The sequence below is a fragment of the Mustela nigripes genome, chromosome 1, assembly GCF_022355385.1.
Source record: "Mustela nigripes isolate SB6536 chromosome 1, MUSNIG.SB6536, whole genome shotgun sequence".
In the NCBI taxonomy this organism is placed as follows: domain Eukaryota; kingdom Metazoa; phylum Chordata; class Mammalia; order Carnivora; family Mustelidae; genus Mustela; species Mustela nigripes.
In genome coordinates this window covers 149,992,586-150,018,765 of record NC_081557.1, presented here as the reverse complement: position 1 = coordinate 150,018,765, position 26,180 = coordinate 149,992,586, and the positions used below count along the sequence as shown (strand labels likewise).

At 36.0% G+C, this 26,180-nt stretch overlaps 1 protein-coding gene across 2 annotated transcripts in view; it reads right to left on the bottom strand.

Annotated features, from left to right (window-relative positions):
- Positions 1 to 26,180, bottom strand: part of ARHGAP24 (Rho GTPase activating protein 24) — a 757,722-nt gene that overhangs the window by 281,177 nt on the left and 450,365 nt on the right. For both annotated transcript variants that reach the window (XM_059375189.1, XM_059375179.1), the window contains exon 3: positions 4,129 to 4,216. In XM_059375189.1, coding sequence (XP_059231172.1) covers positions 4,129 to 4,216 — 88 coding nt within the window. The remainder of the gene's footprint in view (positions 1 to 4,128; positions 4,217 to 26,180) is intronic.

The following is a 26,180-nucleotide window of genomic DNA, read 5'->3' as shown; positions in this document are numbered from 1 at the left end:
ATTCAAAATGCGGGGTCTGAAGCTCATGCTTCATGGAAAAAGGGGCAAGCTGACAGCGTTGAGGGAGACAGCAATAGTGAAAGAGCCTACATTATCCCTCCTTGGCAGACCAGCATACATGAGTTTCCTGGTAGCTGAATAAGCTTGAAGAAAGCAGCTGGCCTTGGGCCCTTCTGATGGTATCCCATCTAACAGGACCATGCCTAAGATGGAAAATTCTACCATGTGAAGCAGATTTCCCATTCTAGGGCTTCTGAATAATCTACAAAGGTACTCTAGGAGCAAGTCAACTTTTGGAAAAGGGGAATCATAACCAGTCAGTGTTGAGGGGCTAACCCCTGTGTAGGTACACTGGTACCTTCTTCCTTCTTTCTCTTGGTGGCATTATCAGAAAGGAAGGCAGAGAAATAAGACCGAGAATGGGAGGAATTTCCCGCCACCTCAGCCACTAGAGCTGAGGTCATTGCTGCACTAGGGGTTGGTAAGATCTTACACAGCAGGAAGTAAGAGTTCAACAAGGCCAAGTTAGGAGTAGCTATCACCAAAAATAAAACCATTTCATAGGACTGGGAGTACTCCATAAATCTGGTAAACATACTTCCTTCAAGAAGTATTTATTCAGCACCTTGCCTTATACTGTACCAGGTGTTAGAGACACTATGATGAGAAGAAAGAGGTGGCTTATGACTCTATGGAGTACACACATCCTTGTCTCCTTTTGCCTGCCTGTGTCTCTGAATCACTATGTCTTCTTCTCCCTCTGACAGACTATTCTTCAAAGAAAGTTAAGACAGCGTCATCCATTAATTACTGTTTTTTTTTTTTAAGCAACATAAGGAAAATTTTCCCAGAACACACTTTGAGAAGCAAAGAGACTGACTGCATTTTCTTACTTCAAGTACTATACATTAAATTCTGCCAACATTCCTTTCTCAACCACATTTCCCAAAAGCTTAGCACTTGGCCATAAAAGTTCAAGTCTAAAATTTGGCATGCCTGACGGCAAAATCTTCAAATTTGCCAATTTGGCGAACATCTCCGTTTTGAATAACGAGTGGAGAAACAGGAAAAAACTGGAGTGAAATGTTATAAATCATGGCATTATTTAGAGACAATTCATTTCATGGGATAATAGCAGGTTTAAAAGAAATTAACCCTAAACTATGGTAGATCTGTTGTTAGATAGATTTTTTTTACAAAAATTAAAAACCTGCCTAAAAATATAATATACAAATTTAAGTAATACACAAAGATCTGAGACTTTCAATTCTATTGAAAAATATTTTTGTATTATTTACACATGACTATTACTTAATTTCAGAGGACATTTTAGATTTAAGCAAAACAAAAATGACAAAACAAAAACTGCTATGTACAAAGCATATATTGATATATATATAAATTATAAAGAATTATATACTATAATATCCTGTAGTACAAAGAATTATAAAGATATATAGTACATACACTGATAAACTGTATAAATATATATACACATACACACACTCACAAATGTGTGTGCATATATATGGTACGAGAATATTTGGCAAAGAGCTTTTGGGAGGCTTTTGTTAGTTTTGTTGGAAATAATTACAGGCTTGTGGGATTAAAAGATTTAATCCTATCCATTGATATACCTTGGGTAGCTGGGATTGAGGTATTTGTACATAAAGGCAGAATCATGTTGGATCTGTAAACATCATTTGTAGGATGGATTTTCAAAAGTGGTGATTGAGAGAATTCCACAGAGAAAGCGAGTAGAGAATCAATACATGCTCTAAGACTCTGCTGCCAGGCAGGACTGAGGAAGGTTCTGTCCAAAGCACCGAGCACATTGCTGCAGTCCTGCCTGTTTCCCTCCGTTTCTGAAAAATGAAAACACTCTTGCAACTTTCCAGATTCCCTGTGTCAAACTACCACGCACTTGGAATAAATAGAAAACATCATCTTACCATTCTCATTTGCAAAGAGAAATCAAGTGTAGTTAGTAATCCTAATCTGCAAAAATTGGTTAAAAAATCATGTGATCCAGATCCCCACATTTTCATACAAGTACAGAAGCATCTGTCTGGAGATTCCATCTTAATGTGAGGTGAGCACAATAAAGCCCCGATGACCACAAATAATGGCGCAAACACTGGATTCCCAAGGCGGCCATAGTGTTTTCCCAAATCCCTCTTTAAAGAAGCATTTGGCACAATTCTCTTGTCACTCCTTAAGATAAATCAGAATTATAAAGCCTAATTTAGAAGCTACTGTATATTGTATTAGTGATTCAGGAAGCATCTTTTCAAATGAGCTATGGGCATGATACGTTTATTTTCATGATGACTGCAGCAAACCCAAATTTCTTTGAAGAATTTTTTTTTTTTTTAAGGGACAACCTTCAGATTCCACTTCATGCAGCCCAAAACTTCTTAGACTTTACTCGTCAAAAGCCATTACGTCATATGCCCTGCATGTGAAGCATATGACCTAGAACAACATTCTTAGAGGGGAAATTGTTTTTTTTTTTTTAATTAACATATAGTACATTATTTGTTTCAGAGAGGTACAGGTCTGTGATTCATCAGTTTCACACAATTCACAGCACATAACATCCTCAATGTCCATCACCCAGCCCCTCCATCCCTCCTATCCCCCTCCCCTCCAGGACCCTCAGTGTGTTTCCTGAGATTAATACTCTCTTATGCTTTGTCTCCCTCTCTGGTTTAGAGGGGGAAGTTTTGAAACTTCCCAGGCTGGAAGACACAGTTGTCTCTAGAACAATCTTGATAATATCCACTTGTGTTATATCAGAACACCTCTACCAAAAGATGAATCTCTACACGTATAGTAGATGAAGTGGAAAATCAGACCTTAACACCATGTTCCCTTAAAAGCCAATTGGCACTAATGTTGCAAATAAATAGGGAAAGATATTTCCTCTAGTGATACTTCAAAGACTTTGCAACATCTGGAATTTGGTTCCATACAGTGTATTCCACTAAAAAGTAAGTATAAAAAGATTTTAATGGGGCAAACAGGATTCAGGTTTCTTACAATGTGCTCTCCCTGGGGGAAAACAAATAACACAATGCATCTGACTAACCTTTCTGCACTTCAGCTGCATTAATTAACGTGTAGTCATGGATTCCATCATGAGCCAGATGAACTCAGTGCTACAGCTGTTTCCAGTGAGGGGGAAAATAGGCTTCCACATTTCAGATTCCCAGCATTTATATATCCAGGGAAAAATGTTTTATTGGCTGCCTTTGTGCCAGCATTATTGATATGCATTACATATTAGTCATCCAAATAAATTCACACACACCCTAGACTGTGATTAAATCAGTGTCAGTATCACATGAACTGGGTTAGCCAGAGCCAATGCCATAAAAACCACGTTCCTAACCCTTTTTCTTACCTCAAGGATTAAGGAAGGGCTAACAAACTGATCAAAGAAGGAGATCATGACCTTGAAAAAAGTTGTTGTTGAGTGAGTCAAACATTTAAGTGGCGATAAGGTACTCTGAGAGAGAAGGACGAAGATGACTAGAAAAAAATGAACAGATGTTGAAGAAATTTAACTGCAGGATCTCATGGCTTGGCAGAGACATTCTCAACGCTAGAAGCCAAACATGTGGAAGTGGTTGGCTGGGAGCAAAGCTGAGGTACAAAACTTCAGTGCTTGATCAGTCACTGAAAGAGGATTTTTGTTTTGTTTTATTTTTAGAGCAAAGGTTCTGTTAAGATGCAATTTGTGAAGAAATATGACGGTGAATCAGCTGGGCAACGCATTCCACCTGGAACACCTTGCCAAATTTCCTATCACAGGAGCACTGTAAAACTAATTTTGTCTCCAATAGTTCTTTATAAATGCTGTGTCATGACTGCTGGTCAACTCTGGAGTCTCAGGGACAAATGGATATCCAATAGTCATAGGGCCATGTGTGTGTGTATGCACGCATGATCATTTATAGTACAAACCTGAAATGATTACCCATGTAAATAATACTAACCAAATTGGGCACTTGCCTTGTCAAACTAATGTTCTTAGCCGCAACTCAAGCAGAATAAAAGTTGTGCGTCTTCACTTTTACCAACATGGAATGGCAGTAACTTAATCAAACCAGAGAACTATCTTACCTGGAACTACTTCAAAAAGGAATTTTCCTGGGCTCTCCTCATTGCAGGGATGCTCAAGAACTTTATTTCCAGGCAGAAAAATAGTACCCTGTGAACACAAAGGCCCCAAACATCAACATCTTCAGAAAACAAACACTGAATATCATCATCATCCTCCTCTTCCTCATCAACATCAGTGAATATCCAAGGTGTATCTGCAACCCAGCATAAAGGTATGTGCATCAAACTCGTTTACAGTCCCAACCATTCAAAAATCATGTAATAGAATAATATTCCTTCAACTTTTAATAAGTCTTTGTTGACCAGCTAATGTGTATAAGACACTGTATTAGGTGCTGAGTTCATTTTAAGCACTGACTTATTAAATACATTCTGTGTGCCAAATTTTTTACTGAGCATTCTACCAACCATCATGTTATTTAACTGTTAGAATAGTCTTATAAGGTAGGTATTATTTACTCCATTTTACAGCTTTGAAAACCAAGGCAGAGATATAAATAACCTAGTTAATGTTATCAGAGCCTTCTCTTGATTATTCCTTCCTTTTCTGTTAGATTTCTCTCTTCAATGTATTATTTCCATTAGTACTGAGACATACTTCAAATTCTATCCTATTGAAAGACATTACTTTGACTCCCCCTCCAGCTATCACCTTTTTATTTTCCCTTGCCTAGTAAAGAGCTGCCTACGTTGAATCTATTTCCTTACATGTATCCACTGTAGCCTGGTTTGTGCACCCACAATTCTACTTACATGATTCTCACAAGCTGTATGCTTGACATAAATTATGACTTCCCAGGAACACTTCCCACTTGACATAAATTATGACTTTCCAGGAACCACTCTTTCTTGAAGCACTTTCTTTCCTTCGTTTCTTAGTTTTAACCAGGTTTTTCTCTAAGTTTTCTATTGAGTCTCTTTTGCTGGTTCCAAGTATCCTTTAAATAATAAAGTGTTTCAAAGATGTATACAGTGATTCCCTCTCTTCTGACTCTGTTTTCTCTTGGAGCTATCTCATTCATGCCTATGACTTCGATAATCAACTATAAATCAATGAACATCAGATTACTCTTTCAAACTCAGTGCTCTCTGAGCTTCAGAACTTTATGTCCAAGAACTCACTTGAATTTCCATCTGGATATCTCAAAAGCCCTTAAACTAAATTTAGTCAATTTAAATGCAATTATTTTTTATCCTGTTTATGTATTCCCTAGCTTTGTGACTGGCATCTTCTTCCAATCAGTTGCAAAAGCCAGAAATGTAGAAGTCATCATTTCTAGTATATCTCTACTACCACTATTCCCTAGTTCAAGTGCTTATTGTCTGCAGTCTGGTATAGGGTGTGTGTGTGTGTGTGTGTGTGTGTGTGTGTGTGTGTGAGTTTTGTGATTTTATTTATTTGAGGTGGTGGGGGAGAGAGACCACAAGTGGGTGGCAGAGGGAGAAGGACCTCAGCCAAAGGCAAACGCTTAACCAAGTCACCCAGGCACCTTGTGGTCTGGTGTGTTTCAAATTCACTGAATTCCCTATAATACTAAAAAATCTTTCAATCCCCTTTTTTCCTTAATGTAGTCCAAGTAGCTTTAGAAACAGCAATTTCACCTTGCTATTTTCTTGCCTAAAAATCTTTGATGCCTTTCATTTGTCCTAGGATAAACTTCTGGATGATCTATAAGCCCATTTTTCTATTCTTTGCTTTTGATGTTTTCTCTGACTTTCCATAATCAAGCTGGTAAGTAAATAGATAGTATCATAAATTCTGTAAGTAGTATCATACTACTGTCTATTTTAGAACTACATTCTTTCCTGGATTATTTTATAACCACTGATTGAATATCCAAAATATACTTGCATAGCTTCCAGAAAATTTTCCTGCATTGATTTACCATTGTATGCAATTATGTTATTAGTAAAATTATTTGATTAAATTCTATCTCCATCATTAAACTGTAAGGGAGCAAGGATAATATGTATTTTGCTCCCTAATTTACCACCAATGCCTAGTATTTTCCCTGCCATAAGGTTAATGCTAAAAAATTGTTGAGTGAATAATAAGTGAATAAGTACTCTGAGTGCAGTAAAGCCAAAATTCAAAACCAAGCATGCTGGATTTAAAAGCCTGTATTATCGTGAACCATATTTTATCCTCCAGTTTTGCCATTTTGAAGCAATATTTAGCTCAAGTAATATTGTATTCAGTTTTCATCCTACCTGGTTTGGCACAGAAAATTATAGTCATCAACTCCATCCACGTCTAGACTTAAGTGATAAGGCATAATACTCCCTAACTAAAACCCAAGGAATTATAGGTTAGACATATCTCTCTCCCTCCCCACTCCCAAAATGAAATGGTGGAGGTACTGCTTTGTTTTCCTCTTCAAGGAAGTAGATTTTCCTATTTATCATGTCTAGTGTCTCTGGCCTATGGATCCCATTTTGTTTTCTGGTACTTTTCAATATATATATATATATATATATATATATATATATATATATATAATTACTAAATATTTTGAAAATATTCATCTTAATTAAGATCTTTTTCATTTCTAGGTTGAGTCTATATGGTTTCCATATAAAATGATAAAATCAGTTTCTTCAATTAAGAGTTTATTTTACGGGTGCCTGAGTGGCTCAGTGGGTTAAGCCTCTGCTTCGGCCCAGGTCATGATCCCAGAGTCCTGGGATCGAGTCCTGCATCGGGCTCTCTGCTCTGCAGGGAGCCTGCTTCCTCCTCTCTCTCTCTGCCTGCCTCTCTGCCTACTTGTGATCTCTGTCTGTCAAATAAATAAATAAAATATTTCAAAAAAGAAAAAAGTTTATTTTACTTACTGAAAAGATTTTGTGAAGTCATTAAATTTGTGATTTAGCTAAATGTTAGAACATAGCATCCCACCTTCTAGACAGATACAATATTCATTTATGTATGCATGTATACTTATATACTTGTATGTGGGTATGCATGGTTCCTGTTTAATTCTGTGTCTTCAGGCCCTACTTAGGATCTTAAGCAGTACATATATAATATAAATTGGATTCAAGCCACTCTCCTGCACATATAATTCTCCTGCAAGGGCAATTCTCCTTCATGAAATCCCAAACCACCTCACTTGGTCATTAAAAGACAAAGTAGTACTATCCTTTGTTGTCTTTTTCATACATATGAAATAGCTACTTCTGGCTGAATTTTTTTTTAAAGATTATTTATTTATTTATTTGACAGACAGAGATCACAAGTAGGCAGAGAGGCAGGCAGAGAGAGAGGAGGAAGGAGGCTCCCTGCCAAACAGAGAGCCCAATGTGGGGCTCGATCCCAGGACCCTGAGATCATGACCTGAGCCGAAGGCAGAGGCTTAACCCACTGAGCCACCCAGGAAACCCCTGGCTGAAATTTTTATTTTCATTTTCAAATTTGGTATCTCACAGATTTTATATTTTGGCTGTCTTCCAAATAAATTGTGATGTCAGCAAAATAGTTTAAACATCAGTAGATAGGGGTTAGGGGTTAGGGCAGGATATATTGTAACTGACAAACATTTGCTCTGGTTAATTCTTTAAGTCATTCAGTAAGTAAAATAAAGTTATTTAATCGAAACAGCTAACTTGATTACCTTGTATAGAAACCATAAAGTCTGTAACTGAGAGAAGAGTCTTAATTGTGATAGTTATTTTCAATGTATTCTCAAATTTTATAGTTAGAAAATGCAAATAAATTTTTAAAAACCTTTAATTTACTCACTGCCATAGATAATTAATATCAGTCACACCTGTATATATTTATGAACATGTATTAACATCTACAATGACTTCTACATAAAAATAATCAAAGTAAAGCCTAATTTATTACCTGCTTCCAAACTTAAAAATCATGTAGTTATCATGCCATTTTAATAATAGACATCATTTTTTAAAACTAAATAGTAGTTTTAGTTGTTTGTTTGAATATTCATACTTTCACATCCTCTTGTAAAGAATTTGTGGTTTTTGTAAGTGTTATTATAAAGAACATTTTCATAAACATCCATGAAGCTAAATCTATGAGCTCCCCCTTAACTCATTCTGTAGGACAAATCCCCGGGAGAGAACTCAGTAGTCAAAAAGTATGCAATAAAAAAAAAAAGTAAGCACTGTTTATATGGGTTTAGTTAATTCTTTCCAGAGCTGCTCTCAATTAGCTAAGCAAACAAATAAATAATTAATGAACAAGTAAAATAAAAGTGCCCAATCTGACTGAGAATAGTTTATTGGGACACTACCATATATCAAATATTTTTTCTAAAACTATTTCAGATGATGTGAAGTGTGTGAAAGAAAGAAACTCTTTACTCTGGATACAATAAGATAATACACGACTATAAAAGAAGTGCGTGCCTAAAAAAAAAAAAAGTGCCTACACATATGTAGAAAAGCAGACAGATATAATAAAGTTTAAGAAGAGAGCATCATTAGAACAATGTGATTAGTTAAGAAAGGTAATATAAAAAATGGTTTTTAAAGGAAGATTAAATTTTAAGATTTAGTGAGGTCAGGGTAATATTCCAAAATGGAGGAAATCACATCAGCAAAAGCAATAATTAGGGCCATATGCACTGGCCACATTAGAATAAGAGAATTTTCAAATGGAGGAACAATTAGGAAGTAAAGACCGTTGGCGATGCTGAGGACACTCTGTGGAAAGTCTAAACCGGGACAGAGGATGGGACACTTGACGTCCGTGACAACTGAGAACCCAAGCAGGCTCTGGAGAAAAGCAGATGGAGATTTAGGAATACCAGCCTCTTAGAATTCTGTTTGTCACTGTGAAGCAATTAATTTGTCAGAGACGGCAACATCAAGACTTACAAAAGGGTGTTGGCAGCAGAAATGGCATGAATTTGCCCCAGAGATGCATTACTGGAGCTAGAATTTTTTGGAAATATAAAGGTACCTGGATGGAGTTTTAATGATAGGTCATGAAGAAGGAAGAGTTGAAGATGACTTCAGTTTTTCTCATCTGTCTATCGAGAAGAAAGGTGGTGCCTCTTATTTGAAATGGGGAATAAAGAAGAATTAAGCTCCAATAAGCCCATGTACTTGAGCCAGAACTGCGTGATATTCTTTAATTTTTCTGTTCAATTGTAGTTGGGCTGGATGCTGTCTGTTTGCCCCTCCTCCCTTCTTCTTCCCACCCATCGTTCTATTCTGTACCTCAGGAGACTGATCTCTACGAATTTCATAAATCAGGCTCTCTTGACCTCTGACTTCAGGTTGGTTTTGAGAGGTCATAGCGGAAAATGAGAAGGCCACGAGAGAGCTGGACTGAGGTGCGCTCCCCCATGCTGGCCAGGAATCTGGTCCTACTTGCATTGGATACCTCAGTCCACATCTCTTAAATCTGCAGGCTTCTCCTGGTTCCAGTGGAGCTAACAGGCCCAGGATGTTTTCCCTATCTGTGGGTTTCTATGAACCCTTCCAACACTTTATAAATGGTTTATCATACAGCCTACAATTATCCCTTGTAAAGTGGAGCCATCAATTTCTTGCTGGGATCTTAAGTGACAAAATCGATGCAAGAGCTCTGAGTTTTCTAAGAAATGGCTTATTACCTCATGATGTTCAACATGCTTCACTGGAAATTTTGGAGGACCGTGGAGAAGAGGCTCAAATATAAGAAAGACATGCAAGCTTTTTGATGGAAGTTCAGTACATATGGCAATAATTACATGTCAACAACTAATCAGCATATCCAGAGTGGAATTATGCTTATTTTTATCCATTACAGGAAATATCTTTTCCTAAAGAACCTTGAAAATTTCAAAATGAGATAACATATAAAACAAAATCTTTCATAGTTTGAGAGCTGAGAGTTGGCAAAAGAAACATAATTCAGAGTGATAATAGGGTCTCATTTTCAGCCTGAATTGCTATTAGAAAAGAAGCTCATCTCTGGTTATTATCAAAGCACTGAGCCAAAACCACAAGATACTGGGGTAAAAGCAAGATGATGTTGAAAATAAGCATAGTAATCTTATTGTCTAGCATTTAGATTGAAAAAAAAAATGTATGCTTGTGCAGCACCTTTGTTAGTTTCTATGAACACAATAATGAGAATTTCTTTCCAGCACTAACAATGATCAGACACATCACAAGGCACTAGGCAAAGTCTCAACTTGACAATATGTATGTATTTTTAATGTAACTAGACACAGGTTGAAAATTAACATCAAGGGGAAATAACTATTATTCAACAGTTTTTTTTTTTTTAGAGTAACATAAGTTGATTTGATTTTTTTCTCCTTTGTAGCAAGTAATTTCATTGTCATTCAACAAATATTTATTAAACAACACTTGGCATATGACAGACCCTCTCCTAGGCACAAAGGATATAATGTTGAGAAATTCCAAGAAGGTCTTTTCACACTTGGATCTTAGGGATCGTTCAGTGAATATTGAAAGTTGAAAAGAAAATGATATAAAGCTGTACCCAGAAGCACTCTGGCCATATAACAATCTACCAATGACAGTGAAGTTTCTGGTTCGGTAAATCCGCTCTGCAGTTAATCTGCTTCGTTGCAGATTCCCACTCCACCACCAATTAGCCGTATGACTTCGGGCGAGACTGTTATCCTCCTTTTCCTCAGCTTCTACATTCTTAAACTGGGATTGAAAATAGAACCTACTTCATAAAGTCACTGTGAGCTAATACGGGTAGTTTGTAGAAGAATGCCTGATACTATTTTTTTTAGCTGTTTTTAATATAAAAAAAAAAATCTTTCCATATCCCAGAAGCCTCAATGAAATTTTGGGCCCATATTTTATAAATCCCCAAATAATGAGATAGCTCTAGGAAAGTTTCAATATGTATCTGCTGGCATGATCGTCTAGGTGAGAAAACAGAGGGGTAAACTAATTTAAAATTTTTAAGTCATTTTTTTTTAACTATCATTTGTAAGGCTAGACCAACCAAAACTAACAAACCTCAATTTAACAATCATATTAATACACAGCACAGCATAATGATAGTGATAATGATGACTGCTGACATTTCTTACCTGCTAGTTTGCTAAACCAATATGTACACTATTTGTATCATTCATTTGCTCAGTGACTGTGTGATGTAGATATTTCTCATTTTATAGATGAAGAAATGAAGCTCAAGGAGGCAAAGAGCCTGACATAGTAATTTCCTAATACATATTTGAACAAAAAAAAATATGGATGACTAGATGAATACAAGCTGCTTTAAGGACTTTATCTTTGATTAGTGACCCAATTTATGTTCCTATTTCTCATCAATTACTGCTATTTAAAGCAGATTGAAACAGTTTCATGAAGAGTTATTAAGTTTCTTTTTAGTCTCTGAAATTAGTTACACCAATTCCTGGAATGCCTGGGAAGGAAGTTAAGGGGAGACTTGCAGATCCATACATTTTTAGAGTAAATTTTGTAGTAATCAAAAGTATCAAAGTAATTTTGATATGGAAACTCTTTGGGGAACACTGACCCAAGCATTGGTATAAATTGCCTTATAGAGAAAATAGCACAGTACTCACAAAGCTGGGTACCTTGTAGAATGTATGTTTTTCCTCACAGTAACAGATGTGATATTTCCAAATTATTTAAATTAGCCGTGACAAACATAATAGCATGAGACTATTTTATAATTAATTACAGAATAAATAGAAATAAATTATCTATATATACATCTCATGTTGCTACTTTATATGAACTGCTGCTTTAGCACTTGAGAAGCATTGTCATTCTGGGTTCATTTTCATTTAAAGCAGCATTTGCTTCATATTATTATACATGTTCAGATCCTAGGAGGCTAATTGTGCATTAATTGTGAGGGAAAGAAATATGTAATGTATTTTGATATAATTCATTTAAAAGCTTTTAACCCTTTCTTCTCAGACACAAGGAGCCATGTGAACACCCCTTCTAGACAAAACAGAAATACATAAATTTATTCCCCAATGGAGTCCTCCTGCCTGAACATTCACCCTGGAAACATGGCTACATTTAGATCACTCCTACTCATCTACATGTTTTTGATTTATTGGAAAATGGAAAAATTCCTTGAAAACAGGAGGAAAACAGATTAGGAATATGGGACTCTCAAAATTGGGAGAGACCTTAGAAATGACCATCCTCATGCTTATCAAATACATGAATCCCTTTCCAAAATGACGGTCATCCAGAGTTCAGCCAAAATATCTCACTAATTTTCATATGGTGTTCCATGCCATTTTTGAAAGATTATAATTGGAAGAAAAAAAATTCAAATGTTGGCGCAAAATCCATCCCCCAACAATTACTACCTTTGGAGTAAAATCCCCTTTACCCATCTTGTATCTTACACCTAATATCTACTGAGACTTATGTGCCAGTCCTCTTCTCCAAATCTTCTAAAAAACCCTCTGTGGTGGTACAATTAGAACTATCCATTTCATACCAGGAATATAGAGGCAGAAATAGATTTAGTAGCATGCAGCTGATAAGGTACAGAGATGCTGCCTGACCTCCCTGAAGTTCAAGCTCCACGTCCTTTATATGATATAAAGCTACAATGCAATGTATTAGTTCACTTGCTTGTTTTTTCATCAAATACATATTTAGTATGCTGAGGATATAAATGCTTAGGGAAAAAAATGGAGATGTTAATAGTGGTTATCTTTGACTATTCAGTCATATTCAGGCCACATTATTTTTATATTTATTTACTTTTTTCTATTTTTAAAATAATTTTAAAACAGTGAACAGATTTTACTTGAATAACAAGAAAAAAATACAAGTATATTTTTAAAACAAAGACAAATGACAGGAGAAGACAGGGTTGGAGAGGGTCATTTGGAATCTTAATGTTAAATTTCTGCTTTGCAGTAAGGACGTGGAAGACAGTTCAAGAACATGTCTAAATATAATATAGTACTCTGAATAATGGCCACACAAAGATAGCAGGTACTAATTCCTAGAAACTGTAAATGTAATCTTGTCAGGAAAAGAAAGGGTCTCCTAGATGTAATTACGTTAAGAATCCTGACAGAGAACTATCCTAGATTATCTGGTTGGGCCTTAAATCCAATCATGAATATCCTTAAAAAGAGGCACATATGCTGTGCCTGGATGGTGTAGTCAGTTGCGCAGCAGACTCTGGGTTTCCTCTCAGGTCATGATCTCAGGGTCATGAGATTGATCCGTGCCTAGAGCTCCCGCTCCCTGCTCAGGGCAGAGTGGGCTTGAAATTCTTACTGCGTCTCCCTCTGTAACACCCTCCCCTGCTGCCTCCCCACAACCCCTCTCTCAAATAAAGAAATACTAAAATAAAATAAAAGAGGCAGATATGATAATCACATAGGGGGCAATGTGGAAACAGATGCAAAGACTGTAAGGACCCCGTCACAAGCCAGAAAAATGGCATCAGTCACCAAAAGCTGCAAGAGTTCACTCCTAGAGCCTCTGAAAGAAGTCTGGCCCTGCCTCTATGACTTGATTTCAGACTTTTGAGTCCAGAACTGTGAGAGAATAAATTTCTGTTGTTTTAAGCTATCAAATTTATGGGAATTTGTTACAGCAGTCAAAGGAAATTAACATCTATAAATTAATACATACAAAACATAGTATGAAACAAAGCTTCCAATGATCCCTTGTGAGAAGCCATAAAAAGCTGAGGTTTTTTAAAAAAGTTCACCGCTAATTCTCAAATGTTGGTAAGTGATGGCCAGCCTTTAATTAGCTGAGCATTTTGGGAGCGAGTCCACAGTGTACAAAGTACTGAAATTAGATAGTAGCCACAGAAATCCCTCCTTAACCCACCTTTTACTCTCAATATGAGGAACTGATTGGAGCTACCTTCATGTTTTTGGAAACCCAGAACAGAGTATCTGTGGCAAGGTTAAGAGTCTTTATTTGGAGAAGACGGGGTTTAATTGCTAACCTTTCTCAATTAATTACTGGGATCTTGACTTTGTGTTTTGTGTCCAATAATATACACCGTTTTACAACATTTATTATTTCTCAACCAGAAAAAGAAATGTCAGCTGTTCAGGAGGTGGTAAATGCCAACAGTTTCAAATGAGGTCGATGGCAGTAGGAGAAAACCGAAAACAGAATTCTTTTGGAGCTTATGTCTCATTATGAAACAGAAAGATGGAAAGCAAAAACATAGCTATATAATATCTCTTATGGGGAAATCTGGAACCCCTTAAAAGAAGGGTCCAATAAGCCATTTTCAATGGACAAGAATATTGATGATAATTAAAATAGTCCCATTTAACATTTTATCTTAAATAACTAATAAACACTTTGTGAGTTTAAAAATAAAGTAGAGGGCACCTGGGTGGCTCAGTCGGTTAAGTGTCTGCCCTCAGCTCGGGTCATGATCCTGGGATCCTGGGATTGAGTCCTAAGAAGGTCTCCCTGCTCAGTGGGGGCGTCTGATTCTCTTCCTCCTTTTTCCTCTCCCCTCCTGCGTGTGTGTGCTCTCTCTCAAATAAATAAATAAAATCTTTTAAAAAATAAGTAAAAATAAAGTGGAAAAAATGTGGTTCATCCTTGCAAGAAACTCTATAATAGGTAAACCTAGAGTCCCAAAATGCTGAATACAAAGATTTTGCTAATTTTTTAAACAAAGTATGTAAACAAGTATAATTGTTTTATAGTTAAATAACTTTCCATATATTTAAATTTTAAAACTGGAAAATTGGAAGAAAAATGTCTTCAGCAGGAAGATGGCAACCTAATCATACTTGCTTTTGAAACTGAACTTAAAAAAGAATCTCCTTTGACTTATGGGACACCTACTTTTCTTGGCTTTTTTCTACTTTGAACTACAGTCAATTATGTTCAATATAATCCTTAAAATTTGGTGTTGAAATTGCATATGCAGTGTAACATTTACTTGTGTAAAGATAATATGTTTTTGCAGAATTACAAGAATTTGACTACATTTTCTATTGGTTAAGAAAGCAGCATTCTTGGGGTGCTTGGGTGGCTCAGTTGGTTAAGCATCTGCCTTTGGCTCAGGCTATGATCTCAGGGTCCTGGGTTATGATCTGAGGATTCTGCAATCAAACCCTGCTTGGGGCTCCCCGCTCAGTGGGGAGTCTGCTTCTCCCTCTCCCTCTGCTCCTTCCCCTCCCCATTTGTGCTCACTCTCTCTCTCTAACTCACTCTCATAACAAATAAAACCTATTTAAAAAAAAAAAAGAAAGAAAGCAGCTCTCTCATGGCAGGAGGTGGTAGGAGGGAAAAATAGTAAAATTCTTATAGAAATTACTTTGGTGATATTTATCACACTCAGAAAGATAAGAAATGTCATATTTGCAAGGTTCTTTGCATTACAAACAGCAGAACAGGAAACAACTGAGGTGTTCATTAATGCAAAATTGATTTAATAAACTATGATGTATCTGCCTAATGGAGTATTATGCAGCCACAAGAATAAAATAATCTATACCTATCAGAAAATTTGTATATTAGCTCTCTACAGAGCTATATCTATATAGCTACATACATATACAGAGAAAATAATATATACATATATACTATACAGAGAAAAATATAGTTTGTTTAGAAATAAGCATTCAGAATGCTATATTTCAATAAGAAAGAGATGATACTAAGAACATATATTTATGTTTGCTTTTTTTTTTTTTAAGATTTTATTTGACAGAGAGAGATCACAAGCAGGCAGAGAGGCAGGCAGAGAGGAGGAAGCAGGCTCCCTGCTGAGCAGAGAGCCTGATGCGGGGCTCGATCCCAGGGCCCTGAGATCATGACCTGAGCCGAAGGCAGCGGCTTAACCCACTGAGCCGCCCAGGCGCCCCTATGTTTGCCTTTATTCACATAGAAAAATCATGGTAAGAATACACATGAAACTAATCAAAGTGGTTAGTTACCCATACGGAATGTGTGTGTGTGTATTGCGGTGGGAAGAATAGATGCAAAGTAAGATTTCTCAATGTAAACTGTACAGTTTTGATTCTGAAATCATATGAATGTTTTATCTATTCATAAAATAAATTTAAAATGAAAATAATATGCAAAAGTAAAATGCAAATAATATTTAAAACAAAAATATAATAATAAACTATTAATGTATTTCTCTATACTGTTAAATTTTTAAAATATCCTTTTTACTTTTTTCTCCAGAATTTCCACATTGTGAGAATATTACTTTTTTAATATGAAAAAATAACTCTTTTGCGTAAAAAGCTATTTTGAATTACTTCAATCATAGTATTGAAGATAGAGCCAGTGGGCTCTATATTAGTCTGGATACACTGAGGCAACTTGGAACTGAGAATCTGCAATGAGTATGAGCCTTGGCACATTTAAAAAGATTTTAGGGAGGATAAAAAGTTTTTGTTTCATATTTAAGTTTCTTTAATGATGTGTGTATGTGTAGGAATATTTTTATTTTAAATTTAAATTTGGCCTTCCTTGGCGAATAGCTACTCTTCTTGCTCAGCAAAATGAACTCAGAGGAAAGTATCAGTGACTAAAGTTTTGGATGCATTGGTCTAGTATTTTTAATCTCAAAAGTTCCATTGATTTTATAGTTGCTCTCACTTGATAGAACACATTATGTTTGTTCCTGGCTCCTGCCTCAAGCTACTCAAGTATCATCGACTTCTTTCTCTGCCTTAAAAACATCAAATTGACTGCTATGATTAAGAAGCAAAGTGTTTCAATTCTAAATATGCATTTTTACCATGCCTGTCAGATCAACCAGACACAATTAATGTGGTAATCCAATTAAAACCTAGTTTACAACAGTTAAAATTAATACAACAATTTCCCCACTTCTAAAATACATTAAGTAGGTTTTGGGTTGTTGCTATTGTTCTGGTTGCTATTTTAACATGCATTGATTTCCTAGACTAAAGAAAGCTGTAACAAAGGCACTGTAACAAAACATAAATATCCAGCAAGGCCAGATATCATGACAAATATATAATCATGCAACATGAATTTTTATTGCATTTCTTCCCTGAGTCAGAAAATGTTTTGAGTAAAGCTTCAGCATCATAGAAAGCAGGCAATATTCCTGTTCTCATGAAGCTTACATTTTAATACAGGAAGACATACATGTATCTGTTCATTTATAAATGAAATTTAAAACACAAGGGAATAATTGGATAATGTAAAGTGCTGGGTTGTAATTAAAAGCAGGTTGTGTGTTTGAAAGTGTGTGGGGGGCTACTTTGGAACGACTATTCAAAAAAGGCCTTTCTGAGCAGGTGACATTTTAGCTGTGATCTAAAGGCTGAGAAAAGCCCATTCATGTGAAGATGAAGAGGAGAATGTTGATGTCTGAGAGGAAGGCCAGGGAGCTCAGACCCTGCTTTATAAACCAAGTTTAAGTGTTTGTATTTTTTTTTCAAAGATTGTATTTATTTATTTGACAGACAAAGATCACAAGTAGGCAGAGAGGCAGGCAGAGAGAGAGAGGAGGAAGCAGGCTCTCCACTGAGCAGAGAGCCCAATGTGGGGCTCGATCCCAGGACCCGAAGATCATGACCTGAGCTGAAGGCAGAGGCTTAACCCACTGAACCACCCAGGCGCCCTAAGTGTATTTTTACTCTAAGTGCAATGAGAGGCCATTGGAGGGCTTTGAGCACAGTATCACCTGATTTTTATTTTTATTTTTTTAATTTTAATTCAATATAATTAACATACAGTGTTATTTAGTTTCAGGTGTACAGCAGTGATTGAACACTTTCATACATCACCCAACGCTCATCATGACAAGCAGACTCCTTAATCCCCATCACTGTTTCACTGATTTGCATTTTTGAAAGAACACTCTGACTATTGAATAGAAAATATATTATACAAGAGAAGAAGCAGGAGGCTAGGCTAGTCCTGGATAAAGAAGATTGGTAGCCATTGAGAAAAAGAAAGGTGTGATTATTTCAATTATGTTCTGGAGGTAAACAGGAGTTGGTAATGTGTTGGGTGTGGGGCTCAAGGAAAGAGTGGAAAGAAGCCTAGAGATGTGTCAGCACTGGAGTGCTGAGTGATCTCATATACTATGATGGGGAAGATAGAGTAGTGAAGAAACAGAATTTGGGGGAAAATCAGGAGTTTGGTATAGGCCGTATTAAGTATAAAGTGTCCACTAGATACACAAGAAAATGATAGGTAGGAGGTTAGATATATGAGCCTCAAGTTCCAGAGACATATTCAAGCTGGAGATAGACTTTTGAGAGTCCTCTAACTATAAATCGCATCTGAAATCACAAAATTTGTTCAGGTAATCCAGGGAGAATGTGTAACCTAATAAAGATAGGAGGCTAAGGGAAGATCTTCAGAGCGTGTCTAGATTTAGGGGGACTAGAGTGGGGGGGGGCAGAAGGAAGGCTGAGGAGGGGTCAGGGAAGAAGAAGGGGCAAGCGCCGGATGCGAAAAGTTCCTGTAAGAAAGCAGTACAAGAAATGATCATCTGTGTTAAGTGCTGGAAGCAATCAATTGAGAGCATGACTAGAACACTGACACACAGACTTGGCCCCAAGGAAGATACTGGGTAATCTCAAGGGAGTGGTAGAAAAGCAAGTCTTACTCCAGTGGGCTGAAGAGAGAACCTTCGACGAGAAGGTAGAGATACTTATTACAGAGAACTTCTCCCAAAGTTTTCGTGTGACAGGGATCAGGCAAATGATTAGTAGCAGGATAAATGCAGGTCCCAAGGTGTTCGTGTTTTGTCCTCTTTTGTTTTAGGGGAGGATATAATAGAGTGTTTTTACTTGCTGCTGGTAATGATTCAGTAGAAATAGGAACAATAATCCCAGAACCATTTACTGAGAAGTCTCTTCTTTCCCAACTGATCTTCCTCTCTCTACTAGCTCTGTTACGAAATTACTTTTGATATATGTGAGGATCTGTGTTATTCTGTCCTATTGGTCAGTTTGTCTGTCCTTACATGAGTAATAGACTATATTAACTATTACATGAATTATATTAATTATTATAGCCTCATAAGTCTTATTTCATTCTCCTTCATCAGAAATGCTCTATCTATTCTTTGCTCTTTGTACTTGCCTATAAAGTTAGAACCTCCTTACAACACCTCCCTCCAAAATATCCTGTTAGGATATTTATTGGCACTGCATTGAATCCATAGATCAATTTCCTTCTTACAATATTAAACCTTTTATAGTATTAATGGAAACTTTATAGGATTAAGACTTCCAATCCATAAACATGTTACATCTCTCCATGAATATAGGATTTTAAATGTCTTTCCACAAATAATTTTCATTCATATACTTTATATATGCACATATACAAATTTTAATTGTACATATGCTATTATATATTTTATATGTAGTATATATATATCTTGTATATTTTGATGCTTTTTAAAATGGCATTTAAAATGTTTTTGAATTGTTTACTGCTAGGGTATGAAAATGTATGTAGATTTTGTATACATCAATCTTGTTAAACTCTTATCTGTAAAATATTTGAGGGGTTTCTAGGCACACATATTGTCTATAAATAAGGACAGTTGTATATCTTCTTTTCTAATCCTAAACAATTTCTTTTATCTTAATGTTTGCTGACAAGGACCCAATAATAAGATGGTGAATTGAAGTAATGATAGCATATATTCTTAACTAAGTCCAGGTATTAAGAAGAAGCTTTCAATGTGCCATTACTAACTTTGATGACTGCTACAGTTTTCTGTTTCTCAAAAAAAATATATATATTTTATTTATTTATTTGACAGAGAGAAAGAGAGAGAGAGAGAGAGGGGGCAAAAGCAGGGGAAGCTACAGGCAGAGGGAGAGGAAGAAGCAGGCTTCCTGCTGAACAGGTTGCTAAATGTGGCGCTTGATCCCAGGACTGTGGGATCATGATCTAAGCAGAAGGCAGATGCTTAACTGAGCCACCTAGGTGCACCTGCTAGAGGTTTTTAATAAGATGCTCTTTATAATTTAGTTTGCCAAGAATTGCTTTTTTTTTTTCAATATCATGAACAGAAGTTAAATTTTACTCACATCTTTTGTATCTATAGAAATAAACATATTTTTTCCTCCTGTAATCTGTTATACTATTAATAGTTAATTCTTAAATCTAAGTGAAACATAGCCAGTACTATATTTACACAGCCATTGCATTTCCTTCCTGAGCACACCAGGAGCTTTCATTTCCTGGTCACTCTGGTGAGATGATGTGACTGGGTTCTTTCCTGTAGTAAATGGGCAAAAGTGAGATACTTCCAAACTTGGTTCTAAAACATGCTTTCTCTATCTCTTCCCATTTGTATGGTTGAAAAAAGATGTCCTTAAGCTACAAAGCTACAAATGATAAGCACATAATTCTAGACAAAGCTGTGAGTGGTGTGCGTGTGCCTACACATGTGTGTATGCATGTAGATATAAATGTGTGTGTGTGTGTGTGTGTGTGTATGTGTGTGTGTGTAAAGCATTCTCCAGGGATATTTTTTCTACAAGTGCTTAGAGAACACCACCATCTTACAAGAGCTCTGAAACCCTTGGGAAACTATACTATACTATCAGAATGGGTACTACTTGAATTTTTCTAATGATGACAATTCATTGCTAAGAAAGGAAGCAGAGTAGTGTCACTGAAAGGATCTGAGCCCCTAGTGTGCTATGGTCTCTGAAGCCCTCAAGAGCAGAGCTTTTATTTACTTCTCTATCCCCAGTAGTTAAGGAGGTATTGGGCATATTAAAGGTACTGACAAAAGTTGAATGAAGCCACCTAATTTTTTTGGTGAGTTTCATCACTTATAAAATAGGGATAATTATAATATAGTACATACTCAAACTAACATAAAGGATAATTTGGAGATTAAAATAAATAAGGGATGTAAAATTTGTAGACTGCTAAACATTAAAAATACAATACTTTTCCTTTTATTCTCCCAAGATAACTCATGTTGTCTAATGATTACAGACATTAAAGGATAAAACTGGGTGTTTTAGATGAATTGAGCTCCCTGTTATCAGAAGAATTCAGATATGACTTGAGACTTTATTTAGTGAGGTTGTTAGAAAGAGGATTCCAGTAGTGGGTGCCCTTTGACCTCCCAAGGTTTAGTCTCTTTTCCAACATAAAGGCACCATGATGTAAGGGTCTGGAAGGGAAGAGGAGGAAAATATGCATTCATTAGGATTATCTTAAGTAGAGAAAGACAGTAAAGTGAGAGCACAGGCTAGAGATTCTGATGAACTGGTTTTATTTTTTTTATTTTTTATTTTTTTAAAGAGCTGATTTTAAACTCTAACTTCTTCATCCTAGATATATGACTTTGAGAAAATTATTATGAATATTTTTATCTCTGTTTCCTCTTTAGTAAAATGGAACTAAAAAAAGAGAGCCTTCCATAGAACGTTGTTTAGAGTTTTAAACAAAATAATACATGTTCAGTGTTGAGCATAATACCTTATATATGGTTAGGGGTAAATAGTTGCCATAATTAGGATTTTTTTTTTTTTATCTAAGTCTAGTTTGGTAATTCTTTGGTACAGGATAGTTTTAGCACTCAGTAAATGTTATCTATTATTATTATTATTATTATTATTATTATTATTGGTATTTACAACCTAATAGAACACTATGTGTTGAAAAGTAATCTCACACACACACACAAGATTACTCATAATAACATACGTTGAAGAATAAACAAGGTTTGAGCTAGATAGATATATGCGTTTTCATGTTCATTTTGCAAAGAGATTTTCTTTGGCAAATTAGGAAATGAAAACCAGCAAGACTCTGACCTAGAACTAAGCAGAATTCTGAACAATTTCCTTAGCTCACTCAGACCATTATGCCCCCTATTAACAACAAGCAGATGGAGATTGGGGTGGGGTGGGGAAAGCCTGTTACTTCCTTTCTATTCTAAAAAAGAAATATAAAAATAAGCTATTTATGACATAAATCAGATGCTCTTTGAACATTCAGAATTCAGGGTGCAATAGTCATGCTGGTTCCCTTTTCATTCCAGGTTGAGATAATTAACCTTCATTTTTTGTACCAGAGACATCAGTGACCTCATATTTGGGTGGGACAATAAACAGTCCAACACTCTAATGTCAATTAGGTTTTCCTTTTTTTTCTTCCCAAGAAAATACAGCTTATGTGCTACATATGTGTCCAAAGGGCAGAAGCTATTTTTTTTTAAAGATTTTTATTTCACAGAGATCACAAGTAGGCAGAGGCAGGCAGACAAGAGGAGGAAGCAGGGTCCCTGCTGAGCAGAGAGCCCAATGCGGGGCTCGATCCCAGGACCCTGAGATCATGACCGGAGCCAAAGGCAGAGGCTTTAACCCACTGAGCCACCCAGGTGCCCCGGGCAGAAACTATTTTTAACCATTACTATTTTTAATGAAAAATAAAAACCTATAGAGTATCACTATTGTTCATCCAGTTCTTGCTGAGGAAACCTAAAATCTAAATTTAAAGTCTAGTTGCATTCTACGATTATTATAACTAAGTATCAATTAAGAATCTTAATGGAAATCTTCTAGACTTAGTAAAAATAAAAGGTAACTGGGTAACAGTTATCTCTTAGATTGTCAAAGTAGAATACTAATTCAGAAAGCACAAGGAATTGCTCCAAATTTCTTTGATAAGAATAATAAAAAAGCACATCAACTATATTTTTTCATTTTATTTACCCATGAGCACTGGTAAAAGAAATATTTCCTGGCAAAGATGTCTAGCAGTGGTATTAGGAAACAAAACCGAATTAAAAAAAAAAAAAAAAAGAGGCACTCATATAATATATCTCAAAAATATACCTTTTGAACAGCCCATGTTTCACTGAAATATGTTTCTTGTCTAGTAGAAATCTGTTTTCACTCAATTTTTAAAATAAGTTAATGACTTTTGGTCATAGAAAAATGTTGAATTTAAGTGGACTCTATATTAAAGTTCTTCATTATGACAGGTAAATTTTAGTAAGCAAGATGGAATTCATGTTAGTATTTTTTAAGTAGAAATTTTCACAGTATATTCAGCCATTTCTATTTAGTAATCAAGAAAAATATGTTTTGCTAAATTGTCTTTAAAATGTACCCACCTCAACAGATACGGTATTTAACAGATTTGTAGTTGAACAAGGAAAGACTTTTTCATCATCATCATTATTATTATCAGAAAAGACTTTTTCTAATGGAATTTTGAGAGATAATTTGTCCCCACAACTGATTTTACATCTACAAATCACACAATCTTAGAGCTGGAAAGTATTTTAAAGTTACCCAGTCCATTCTTCTCCAAAATACCTGGATTCTGTTTTCATTCATCTTCGGTTGAACGTTCCAGTGAAAAGGCACTTACTACCCTTAGAGAAAGTTCATTCCATAATGGTAGCCTCTGGTCCTTTCCAAGTTCCATTTCACACCCAGCTGAAACCTGTCTTGGGAATTTCTGCCCCATTCCCACCCTCCTTCAAAATCGCTGCCTGACAATGCCCTCTGGTTCTCAACATCCCTGAACATAGTTACCATGCCCACGTTAAGTCTCTCCTTCCTATTCATATTTCGGTCATCTATTTGGAAACATAAGGTCCAAACACCTCATCATCCAGACAGTCTGCTCTGAGACAAACAAGCATGTTTGTCACTCTAACTATTAAAGCACTGTGCCCCCAAATGCAACACCTCACAAGAAATGCCACCGAGTAGAAGTTAAGAGTATGAGTTCTGGAGTCACACCAACTTTGTTTACATATAAGCTTTGCTTCCTTTTAGTTCAGTCTTGGGCAAGTTTATAAACCGCTCTGTGCCTCAATCTCTCCATCTATAAGACAGAGATCATTCTAGCAATCGACTCATAGAACTGTTGACAGCCTGACACAATGCCTGCACATGGAAAGTACACAAAAAACACTGATTTTTAGAAATGCTGCACTATTGCGTCTATATCTGGGCAACATAATTCAACCAAAAGAGCTCTAAAATTTTGCTAACAGGTGTTCTGATTTACATTGTTTTTGTTCCTAGTGAGTATGTGACGGTCCATTTGGCAAAAGTTACTTTTAATTATTGCCCAAACTGTCCTATTACTGCCTTATTTTCTTGTATTTTTCAAATGGTCTCTATTCTTTAGGTATCTTAAAAAAGATTTCTTCTCACAGTCACCAAAAGATGTTAACTTATAAATAAGAGGTTTGAAATTAACAATCTAACACATTCTCATACACATTTCTTAAAATCTGAACTTGAAGATGTGGTTTTTATTGACTCAAAGTTGGAGGCTGCAAAGGTGGAAAGAAGATACAGTACAGAGCAATGTTAGAAATGAGTATGCAAATGTATATAGTGGTTCTACTCAGAATTACCCCCAAACTGGATATAGCCCAAATGTCCCTCAGCAGCAGAATGGGTAAACAAGGGACGATGCCTCCATACATTGAGTACTACTCAGCCATGAAAAGGAAGGAGCTGCAGAAAACATGGAACAGCAAGGGTGAATTTCAAGTTATATGTAATGAAAGCAGCCAGGCTCAAAGGCCACAAGCTATAGATTGCCTTTATACCTTACTTGGAAAAGAAAAGCTACAGGGAGAAAACCATTGTCATTTGTGACCAGGAGCTGAGCATGAGAAAAGAAGAGACTAAGAAAGGACACAGGGGAATTTTTCCAAGGGGTTATGTAACTATTCTATACATTGTTGCAGTGGTAATTAATGTAACTATATGTAAATTATATCTCAGTAAACCTGACATTTAATAAATGCAGTGTCACTGATGCTCTGCAGGCTGGAGGGTTTCCCACTGCTGCCAACTCAGCCCGAACTTTGCTCCATCCACACCGCCATGTTCTGGCCCATCCATGATCTCACCCCGCCCACCCAAACTCCTGATCGTGGAGTATCCTCTCTATGCATCGCTCCAGTCAGAATGATCTACCCTTGCACCAAGAAGTAATTTCGCAAATTTCTCCTACACAAATGCCCAATTCCTGTTGTACTTTTTCTCATCTGAGTAAAAGGCTCTGAGGCAGGAGTTACGTGTGCTTTGCATTTTTGCAAGCTTCTCCACAATATTTATCATACTCCATGCAGAGAAAACAGAAGTATCTTTCAGATAGTGGGTACTCATAGTATTTGTGGACTGAGTAAATTATTGAATAGATGAGTTGAAAAAAATGAATGTTTCTTATAGGACTCTGGCTCTTGGTGGCCAGGCAATGTTCATCTTAATTACTCTATTTTCACTAGCTTGAAAGGATCTGTTTTTAACATAAGTGAAAGATAAAAATCTCCTTTCTAGCCTAATTTTTGCCAATAATGACTCAACTGTCTCATGCATAATCTTGGTTGGACCTTTAGTTCGTTATACTCATTTTTCTCCTTCATCCCATCAATATACAGGTTTCTTTTCTGTCCTTTCCTGCATGTGACCTTTCCTTTCACGTGGGTCTCTGTGATGGTCTCTGGCAGCTTTTGATGTACACAACCAACCTTACAGAGAGCCAACAAAGGTCTTCTCCCTCACTGTTCTGAACATATCTTATATTTTTCAGACCCAAATAATGACCTCCAGGGATCCCTTGTAAGAAGTTAAAATTTTGCTTCTGCTTACCCACAGGTTAATTATCCAGGTTAACAAAACTGGGTGGGTATGCCATGAAGATCCTAGAACTTCAACACACACATAAAAAACATCACAGTAAGCCCAATCTACATTTTCACTTAACGACATCTGAGGTTTAATGTTCAAAGCTGAGTAAAAATGATGCTGTAAATTAAACATGAATTTAATCTTAACAAATCTAGTCATGTATTCTCAAAACAATCTCAATTATAGAATATCAAAATTCATAAACCCCCAAGGCAAAACAAAATATAAACACATCTTTCTAGTTTTTGCATTATACTCAATAACTCATTAATGATTTGTGTAAGAAAAAAATGATCAAACTGAAAGGAACAGTATAGTTATTTTCACTGTCTTAAAAATATATTTTTCCTATATTAATTTAAAATCTATAAAAACACTAACATGGTATTGGAAGTTGAAGTATTTCAGTTAAAAATCCATTTAAGAAATATATACTATTAAAATGGATATTAATGAATTATTAAT